Source organism: Loxodonta africana, chromosome 15 (genome assembly GCF_030014295.1).
Source record: "Loxodonta africana isolate mLoxAfr1 chromosome 15, mLoxAfr1.hap2, whole genome shotgun sequence".
In the NCBI taxonomy this organism is placed as follows: Eukaryota; Metazoa; Chordata; class Mammalia; order Proboscidea; family Elephantidae; genus Loxodonta; species Loxodonta africana.
Window position 1 is genome coordinate 64,980,595 of NC_087356.1, and position 11,224 is coordinate 64,991,818.

Consider the following 11,224-nt stretch of genomic DNA (forward strand, 5'->3'; position numbering starts at 1 on the left):
TAAGACAAAGCTATGACTACTCTTTTTATGACTACTCAGTAGAAACCATGCATGCAGGTAGGCAATGGAATGACATATATACAGCCTTGTAGGGGGGAAAAAAATGCCAGCCAAGAATTATCTATCCAGCAAAACTGTCTCTCAAATAATAAGGCAAAATTTGGGCATTTCCAGATAAACAGAAGTTAGGGGAATTTGTAAAAACCAAAACAAAATGCAAGAAATATCAAAGGGAGTCATCCAGCTAAAGAATCAACAATATCAGACAACAACCCAAGACTAGAACACGGGACAGAACTATCAGATATCAACCAAGAGAGCAAGTCACAAAAATAAGTCAAAACTAAAATACTGAAAATAGGGAACCAGAGATGTCAAATATGTAAAGGATGACAAAATTAAAAAAAAGAGGGGGACTAAATAGTGTTGTCATAGAACTTCCATATGGAGAGGAAATTAAGGCAATATCAAGAAATAAAATGTTTTAAACCTAGAAAAATAGGTAAATTTTAAGGTAACCACAAAGGAAACGAAAAAATACACCAGCCAAAATAAAAAGAATAAAAACTCTGTAAACAAGAATTCAACAATAATGAAAAAGATGAAAAGAAAATACATAAAGAACGACTCAGCAAAGAAAATTAAGTGTTCCAAAGAAACTTTCAACACCACCAAAAAAATAAAATGAAAATAACACCAGTAATCTCATGCCTATCAATAATTAATTACACTGAGTATAAATGGTTGAAATGCAACAATAAGTAGACAGAGAATGACGGAATGGATTAAAAAAAAAAAAAAAAAACACCATCCTTCTATATGCTCCCTACAAGAGACACACCTTAGACTCAAAGACAGAAACAAACTAAAACTCAAAGGATGGAAATATATATATATCTCAAGCAAACGACAGCCAAAAAAACAGGAGTGGCAATACTAATCTCTAACAAAATGGACTTTAAAGCCAAATCCACCACAAAGGATAAGGAAAGACAATATATAATGATTAAAGTGTCAATATACCAGGGGACATAATCATAATAAATATATACACACCCAATAACAGAGCTCCAAACTACATAAACTTTAACAGCATTGAAAAGAGAAATAGCTACACAACAATAGGAAGAGACTTCAACATACCACTTGCACTGAAGGACAGAACATCTAGAAAGAAGCTCAATAAAGACACGAAAGATCTAAATGCCACAATCAATCAACTTGACCTCATAGACATATACAAAGCACCCCACCCAATACCAGGCAAGTATACTTTCCTTTCTAGTGCATCATGGAACATTGTCCAGAATAGACCACATATTAGACCACAAGCAAGCCTTAACAGAATCCGAAACATAGAAATATTACAAAGCATCTTTTCTGACCATAAAGCCATAAAAGTAGAAATTACTAAAAGAAAAAGCGAGGGGAAAAAAAAAAAACCTGGAAGCTGTATAATACCTTGCTCAAATACTGGGTTATAGAAGAAATCAAAGACGGAAAAAAGAAATTCTTAGAATCAAATGAGAATGAAAACACGTCTTACCAGAACCTTCAGGACATAGCAAAAGCAGTGCTCTGAAGTCAATTTATAGCAATAAATGCACATACCCTTTAAGAAAAAAAAGGGCAAAACCAAAACATTAACCATGCAACTCAAACAAATAGAAACAGAGCAGCAAAAGAAGCCCTCGGACACCAGAAAAAAGGAAATAATAAAGATTAGAGCAGAATTAAATGAAATAACCAAAAACTGGTTCTTTGAAAAGATCAACAAAATTGATGAACCACTGGCCAAACTGATGAAAGAAAAACAGAAGAGGAAACACATAACCCATATAAGAGATGAGGTAGTTGATATCACAACAGACCCAACTGAATTTAAAGAATCATAATAAATACTATGAAAAATTGTACTCCTACGAATTTGAAAACCTAGAGGAATTGGACAGACTTCTAGAAACACCCTACCTACATCAACTAACAGAAAAAATAAATAAACCTATAACAAAAGAAGAGATTGCAGAGGTAATGAAAAAAAAAAAAAAACTTTGAACAACAAAAAAAAGGCCTGGCACTGATGGCTTCACTGGAAAATTCTAGCAAACTTTCAGAGAAGAGTTAACACCAGTAGTACGAAAGGTATTTCAGAGCATAGAAAAGGATGGAACACTCCTGAATCATTTTGCGAAGCCAGCATATTCCTGATACAAAAGCCAGGTAAAGACACCACAAAAAAAAAAAAAAAAAGAAAATTACAGAGCTATATCCCTCATGAACATAGATGCAAAAATCCTCAACAAAATTGTAGCCAATAGAATTCAACAACATTTCAAAAAAAGAATTCATCGTCATCAAGTGAGATTCCTACCAGATATGCAGGTATGGTTCAACATTAGAACAACAATCAATGTAATCCATAATATAAATAAAACAAAAGATAAGAACCACATGATCTTATCAATAGATGCAGAAAAGGCGTTTGACAAAGTCCAACACACATTCATGATAAAAACTCTCAGCAAAATAGAAATAGAAAGGAAATTCCTCTACATAGTAAAGGGCATTTATAAAAGCCAATAGCCAACATCATCCTAAATGGAGCAATTCTAAAAACATTTCCCTTGAGAATGGGAACCAGGCAAGGATGCATTTTAACCCCACTATCATTCAACATTGTGCTGGAGGTCGTAGTCAGCAATAAGGCAAGAAAAAGAAATAAAGGGCATCAAAATTGGTAATGAATAAGTAAAAGTATCCCTATTTGCAAATGATATGATCTTATAGACAGAAAACCCCAAAGAATCCACAAGAAAACTTCTGAAACTAATGGAAGATCAGCAAAGTATCAGGATACAAGATAAACATGCAAAAGTCAGTTGAATTCCCCTATTCAAAAAGAAGAGAACTTTGAAATCACCAAATCAAAACCATTTATAAAAGCCCCAAAGGAGATAAAGTACCTAACCTAACCAGATACACAAAATACCTACACCAGGAAAATTACAAGACACTACTGCAAGAAACTAAAAGACACCTACACAAGTGGAAAAACATACCATGCTCACAGAGAGGAAGGCTCAGCATTGTGAAAATGTCAGTTCTGCCCAAAGTGACCTACAGATACAGTGCAATCCTGATGCAAATTTCAATGACATTTTTTAACAAGATGGAGAAACAAATCAACTTCATATGGAAATGGGAGAGGCCCTGAATAAGTAAAGCATTACAGAAGAGGAAGAACAAAGTGGGAGGCTTCATACTACCTGATTTTAGCACCTAGTATACTGCCACAGTAGTTAAAACAGCCTGGTACTAGTACAAAAACAGATACATAAACCGATGGAATGGGACTGAGAATACAGACATAAATTCATACACCTATGAGCAGCTGATATTTGACAAAAGACCAAAGTCCATTAAATGGGGAAAAGACAGTCTAACAAATGGAGCTGCCATAACTGGATATCCACCTGAAAAGAAAAAAAAAAAAAAAAAAAAAAATCCCATATTTCATACTATGTACAGAAAAATAACTCAAAATGGATTAAAGACCTAAATATAAAATCTAAAATGATAAAGATCATGGAAGAAAAAAATAGGGACAATGCTAGTATCCCTAATATATTGCATAAATAGTTATGTATATATATATATATATATATATATATATATATATAAATAGTATACACGCCATAAGTAAAAATTCACAAACACCAGAAGAGAAACTAGATAACTGGCAGCTCCTAAAAACCAAACCCTTATGCTCATCAAAGACTTTAATAAAAGAGTAAAAATAGAACCTATGGACTGGGAAAAAATTTTGACTACAACATATCCAATGAGAGTATAATCTCTAAAATCTACAAGATGCTGCAACACCTCAACAACAAAAAGACGACTGCATTAAAAAACGGGCAAAGGATATGAACAGGCACTTCACCAAAGAAGAAATTCAGGTGGCTAACAGATACGTGAGGAAATGCTCAAAATCATTAGCTATTAGTGAAAAATGAAAATCTCACCCCAACAAGGCTGGCATTAATCCAAAAATCACAAGATAATAAATGTTGGAGAGGTTGTGGAGAGACTGGAGCACTTATATACTGCTGTACATAAGTATGGTACAACCACTTCATAAAACGATTGGGTGCTTCCTCAAAAAGCTAGAAATAGAAGTACCGTACAATCCAGCAATCCCACCTCTTGGAATATATCATAGAGAAATAAAAGCCATCACACAAATAAATACATGCACACCCATGTTCAATGCAGCACTGTTCACAATAGCAAAAAGATGGAAACAACTTAGATGCCCATCAATGGAAGAATGGATAAACAAATTATGGTACATACACATGATGGAATATTACCTAACTATAAAGAACAATGATGAATCCGTGAAACATCTCACAACATGGATGAATTTGAAGGACATTATGCTGAGAGAAATTAGTGAGTGGCAAAAGGACAAATATTGTACGAGACCATTATTAGAAGAACTCAAGAAAAGGTTTAAAAACAGAAGACAGCATTCTTTGATGGTTATGAGGGTGAGGGGGTAGAGGGAAATGATCACTAACTAGATAGTAGACAAGAATCATCTTCGGTGAATGAAAGGACAACACACAATACAGGGGAAATCAGCCTGAGACTAGAAGAACTAGATGGTGCCCAGCTACCACCAATGATCACCCTGACAGGAGATATAACAGAGTCCTGTACTGAGCATGAGAAAAATGCAGAGCAGAACTCAAATTCACGTGAAAAGACCAGATTTAATGGCCTAACAGAGACTGGAGGAACTCCCCAAATTATGGCCCCCAGACACTCTGTTAACCCAGAACTGCAACCATTCCTGAAGCCTACACTTTAGACAAAGATTAGCTAGGACAATAAAACAAAAAATAATACTTGTGAGGAATATGCTTCTTAGTTTAATCAGATACACAAGAATAAAAGAGCAGCTCCTGTCTGGAGGCAGGATGAGAAGGCAGAGAGGGACAGGAACTGGTTGAATGAACTCAAGATACCCAGGGTGGAAAGGGGGAGTGTGCTATCACATTGTAGGGATTGCAACTAATGTCACATAACAGTATATGTATAAATTTTCATATGAGAAATTAACTTGAATCTGTCATAGTATTTTGTCACTTGGAATATTTTGGTATGATAATTTTCCAACACTGGACTTACTGAGGCAAAGTGTATGAACATATTTATTATTCTTGATTCTTTTTTAAAATTATTTTTCTAAATGATACACCAATATATTTCAAGCCCTTGAGTGAATTATTCCACTTTATTCCTTTGTGCTTACATTAACCTTGCTCACTTTCTCCCTCCCTTATTCTTAGTGCAAATACTAATTTAAGAATTCTCTTCATTGGAAGTTTTTTTTTTTTTTCCCCCTGATATCACCTGTTTTGAAATAAATATCTCCTTCAGTCCTCTCCTAAAGCCCTCCCTGTTCATTTATCATTGAGATAATCTCTTAGAGGGCATGGCCAATATTGTATTCAATTTGTTATCCCAGTTTAATTCACTATGCATAACACGGAATAGATAACAAATACGCATTGGATGCATGCATGGATAAAGAAATGCTTCCAATGATTTATGAATGTTGCAGAGTTTCTGTAGCCTTGTTAATACGTATTCTGATTGTTTAATATTATTTTGCTAATTGAATGGTAAAATTGTGCCATAATATGTTTATTATATTTTTAAATTAATAGTGAAGTAGAACATCCATGTATGTTAACTATTTTAGTTTTCTGTTGTATGAACTCTAATTCATCATATGTTTGATCTTATTATATTGGTTTGTTACTTTTTTCTTTTTAATTTTGATCTATGTGTAATCTTTATATAATCATTTAAAAATTTGAAATATACTAAATTATCTCTACTTCTCCCACTATTTGATAAACTGTAATTTATCTCCCTCTACTTATTAAGCTCATTCTGTGAGTCCAGCATATGTGAAGAATAACACACAGAAATCAGAAACACACCCTTGATTCTCAAGGAGCTCAGAAAGCACAATGCAATGTATCATGAGTAATAGCATGGCATTCACTATCTACAATTAGAGAACAAAGGAAACATAGCGCATGTATTTTGGGGGAATCAGGACAGGCAGATTTTTTTTGCAGAGGAATTTTGACAAATGCAAAAGGAGTAAACTGCATTCCAGAGAATGTGGACAGCATATCCAAAGACACCAATGTGTGATAGATTCTGGATGTCAGAAGAGACTGAAAATTGCTCTTGAATGTCGAGTAGCTAAAGCAAAAGAAAAAAACTGATGAAGTAAAAGAGCTGAACAGAAGAGTTCAAAGGCCAGCTTGAGAAGACAAAGTATTATAATGACATGTGCAAAGAACTGGAGATGGGAAATCAAAATGGGAGAACACACTCTGCATTTCTCAAGCTGAAAGAACTGAAGAAAAACATCAAGCCTCGAGTTGCAATACTGAAGGATTCTATGGGGAAAATATTAAATGAATCAGGAAGCATCAAAAGAAGATGGAAGGAATACACAGAGTCACTATACCAAAAAGAATTGGTCAGTGTTCATCCATTTCAGGAGGTACAATGTGAGCAGGAACCACTGGTACTGAAGGAAGAAGTCCAAGGTGCACTGAAGGCATTGGTGAAAAACAAGGCTCCAGGCATTGACAGAATACCAATTGAGATATTTCAACAAATGATGCAGTCCTGGAAGTACTCACTCATCTATGCCAAGAAATTTGCAAGACAGCTACCTGCCCAGCCAACTGGAAAGGTCCATATTTATGCCTATTCCCAAGAAAAATGATCCCACCAAATGTGGGGAAATTATTAAAAAAAAAAAAATTAATATCACACTCAAGTAAAATTTTGCTGAAGATCATTCAAAAGCAGCTGCAACAGTACATTGACAGGGAACTGCCAGAAATTCAACTCGGATTCAGAAGAGGACATGGAACCAATGATATTCTGGCTGAAAGCAGAGAATACCAGAAAGATGTTTACCTCTGTCTTATAGACTATGCTAAGGCATTCAACTGTGTGGATCATAACAAATTACGGATAACATTGCAAAGAATGGGAATTCTAGAACACTTTATTTTATAAAAGTATTTCCAGTTGAATAAATACAATAATAATCATTGTCTCTATTAGGCACAAACTTCAAGAAATGTTAATGGGTATCTTCTGGCAAAAGGAAAATAAACTGAATGGAAATGTCTATCTACACAAAGTAATAAGAATGGTAAATATGCAGGGAAATATAAAGGGGATTTCTATCTTCTTAAAATATCTTTAAAAGGTATATACTAGCGAATAATAATCACAATGTATCACGGGTTTGATAACATATGTAGAAGTAAAATGGACCACAACAGTAGTACAAGCTTGGGAGGAGGGAAATTGAGGTATACTGTAAATTTCCTACATTATACATGACCTAACCAGTACCTATTGCCATCAAGTCGATTCCAACTCATAGCGACCCTATAGGACAGAGTAGAACTGCCCCATAGAGTTTCCAAGGAGCACCTGGTGGATTCGAACTGCCAACCTTTTTGGTTAGCAGCCATAGCACTTATATGACATGTTATTTGAAGATAGACTGATAAGCTAAAGTGGTAAAAGTTTTATCAATCACCAAAATAAAAACAAAGGCATAACTGATAATCCAATATTTTTAATGTTATCACTAGATGCCATCAAGCTGATTTCAACTCATATGGACCCCATGTGAGAGAGTAAAACAGCTCCATAGTGTTTTCTTGACTGTAATCTTTACAGAAGCATATCACTCACTAGGTCTTTCTCCTGTGAAGCTGCTGGGTAGGTTTTGCAGTTAAAACCCAAGCACTTAAACATTTGCACCACTAAGACTCCTTCTAAAACCAAAACCAAACCCATTGCCATTAAGTCTATTTCAACTCATGGCAACCCTATAAGGCGTAGTAGAACTGCCCATAGGGTTTCCAAGGCATATATGGTGGATTCGAACTGCCAACCTTTTGGTTAGCCTATGAATTCTTAACCACTGTGCCACCACAGCTCCTGATAAGCCAATTAAAAAAAAAAAAAACTGCCATTGAGTCAATTCCAGCTCATAGCGGTCCTTTAGGACAGAGTAGAATTGCCCCCACTCTTATACTTGGGACCTTTCTTCCAAATAATCAAGTGTTGGAAATAATCTCACTACTTATGTATATATGTTGCAGTCTCTGGATTCCTTCTTTACTGAATCTTCTCCAAGAATTAGAAATCTTTGCTAATGCAAAATAGTCTCTTCTCAATGATTTTATTTAGAGCAACTCTGACGTCCTTATTCCTCAGGCTGTAGATCAGGGGGTTCAGCATTGGCACAATAATGGTGTAAAACACAGAAGACACTTTACTTTGGTCCATGGAGCTGACATTTGATGGCTGCAGGTACATGAATGCTGCAGAACCATAGAAGATTGTAACAGCCAAGATGTGGGAGCTGCATGTGCTGAAGGCTTTGGATCTGCCCTCAGTGGAGCGAATTCGCAGGATGCTGGCAATGATGGAGACATAGGAACCAAAGATGGTCAAGATTGGTGCAAGAATATTAAATACAGTGAGGCACAGAAGTACCACTAGATTGATATAAGTGCTGGAGCACGAGAGCTCCAGTAGTGGAAAAACATCACAGAAGTAATGGTTGATTATTTTAGCCTTGCAGAAAACCACTCTTAGCATGCAACCTGTATGAGCTGTGGCACCAATCAAACCCATCATATATACCTCAACTACCAACCAGGAGCAGACCTGGTAAGACATGATGACATTGTAAAGCAATGGCTTACAGATGGCAACATAGCGATCATATGCCATCACAGCCAACATATGACATTCTGATATAATAAAAAAAATGAAGAAGTAGAGCTGAGTCATGCATTCAAGGTAGGAGATGGTGTTCTTCTCTGTCACAAAGTTTACCAGCATTTTGGGGGTAATGACAGTGGAATAGCAGAGATCAATGAGGGACAAACTGCTGAGGAAATAGTACATGGGAATGTGCAGATGAGAACTGAGCCCAATCAGTGTGATCATGCCCAGATTCCCCACCACTGTGACCGTATAGACTCCTAGGAAGAAAAGGAAGAGAGGCAGCTGGAGTTCTGGCTTTTCTGTTAGCCCAGCGAGGATGAACTCAGTCACTGTGGAGTGATTTCCTGCTGCCATTTTCCTCTGGGAATTCTATGGAGGAAGAGAGGAAGAAATTTGAGGTAGGTGTTTATTTATGCAGAGTGAAACAGATGGAAGTCTTATTCATTCAGGTATCTCCAATTATCTCCCCTGTCCCTGCTCTATGTTGGAAGTTAAATACTCTTGGATTCTATTATTGTGAGTTATACTAATAAACATCAGATGATATTATATCTTTTTTTTTTTTTATCTGTGCTGTAAGCGTGTGTTTTAGTACTGACCAGTCTCTGAACATCCAAACAACAGTTTCGATAACTTAGAATATTGAGCGTTCGACCCTGGTGGTACAACGGTTTGGCACTGGGATGCTAATTGGAAGGCTAGCAGTTCAAACCAACTCAATGGCTCTGCTGGAGAAAGACCTGAGAATCTACTCATGTAAAGGTTATAGCTTAGGAAGCTGTATGCAGTAGTTCTACTATGTCACATGGGATAGACATGAGTTGAAAATCCACTCAGTGGCACCTAACAACAAAACACTTTCCATGCCTTATTTGTAATCCACTCAACTCTTTTGCAGAACAAATACTACCAGAAATATGTACCAGTTACCATCAAGTTGATTCTGACTAACGTGGACTCCATGTGTGTCAGAGCAGAACTGTGGTCCACAGGGTTTTCAATAGCTGGTTTTTGGAAGTAAATCAGCAGAACTTTTTCTGAGGCACATTAGCCAATTGCATTATCCAGGGATTCCAGAACAATTACTCATATACTTATTTTATATATTAGGCTCATAGTGGCTAACTATTTGCCCATAGTTAGGCATATTATAAACAAGTGATCAGCATATGAAAGAAGGCCTATTTCTAAATGGGTCCTTCAATATTTCCCCTTCTGTTTCTTCAGTTAGCTACTCATTTCTACTCTCCTGTCTTATTTCTTCATCATATCAGAGAAACCATTCACCGCAACTAACGTGAGGTAAATATTAACGTAAAGTGCAAAAATAATGTGTTGATCATTGATGTAGGCTGGTTTCCCTTTAAAAAGTACTTTGTCTACTGGCAACTATTCAAAAATATTGATATAGATGCTCTGGAAAGTAACTGAATGGTTAGCATAATGTATATTACTCAAATAGAGCCCCACATCCAGGAAGGAAGTGTGCTTTCTAATGAGGAGAAGTCAGAAGTTCCTATGACTAAAGGTAAAACTCGTTCTTACTCAAAACACTGTGTGCTACATACTCTTGTGTAACCTGATGTGGCCCATGACTCTTGAAGCCTCTGTTTCAGAGAAGCATGGCTGCAGGATGAAAATCTTGCATGATATTTTGACCATGTTGTCTTTGCATGTCATATGCATGTTGCGTTGTTGTATTTCACACTCACCTTCAAATCAGATTTTTTATCACTCCCTCGATGGCATTAAAAACCAAAGCAGAAAGAAAGTCTGTATCTCTGAGAAGCGAGATTTGAAGGAAGTTGATGAGTTCTTGGCAAAGGATAATGTGATGATTATTCTGTTTTCAAAAGAAAAGAATCCAAAACATATCATAAAAGATTGATGGTACATCAAAAGCAAGGAAAAGAGTGTTGAGATAAGAATGAATGTGAGAGTTGTGTTGCTATTTATTACAGGGTGATACTATTGAATGTTTGCCGTATGATTAGAACTGCCCAGACACTTCATAATATTATTTTATATATTTCCCCAGCAACCCTATGTGGTATCAGCTTATTATTTCCATTTTATAAATGAAAAAAAACTGAAACTGGAGAGACTTAAGTGAGTTGCTTTTGGTGACTTTGTATATTTTCAGTATATTTGTGGATGACAGTTTCCTAATAATGCAGATAAATTTGACATAACTACAGGATATTAATGTTAAAATAAAAAATTTGAACTAATACTGGTACCTTCTGGAAATACCATTCTGCTAAAAACAAAGCATGTGTAAAATACATACTTTGTATTTTACATAAGGATTGAAATATTGTGATAGCAATTGACCAGCATCTAGACTAGATCCCACAGAGAT

At 35.9% G+C, this 11,224-nt stretch overlaps 1 protein-coding gene across 1 annotated transcript; it reads right to left on the bottom strand.

Moving 5' to 3' along the window:
• Positions 1-8,203: 8,203 nt before the first annotated feature.
• LOC100670294 (olfactory receptor 8G50-like) lies at positions 8,204-9,948 on the bottom strand. The gene has a single exon (XM_010601422.3). The coding sequence runs from the start codon at positions 9,214-9,216 to the stop codon at positions 8,266-8,268; it is 951 nt and encodes a 316-aa protein (XP_010599724.1). The 5' UTR covers positions 9,217-9,948; the 3' UTR covers positions 8,204-8,265.
• Between the last annotated feature and the right edge of the window lie 1,276 nt (positions 9,949-11,224).

Coding starts and splice junctions, on each gene's coding strand:
- LOC100670294 (XM_010601422.3), bottom strand. CDS start 9,216: ATGGCAGCAGGAAATCACTCCACAGTGACTGAGTTCATCCTCGCTGGG.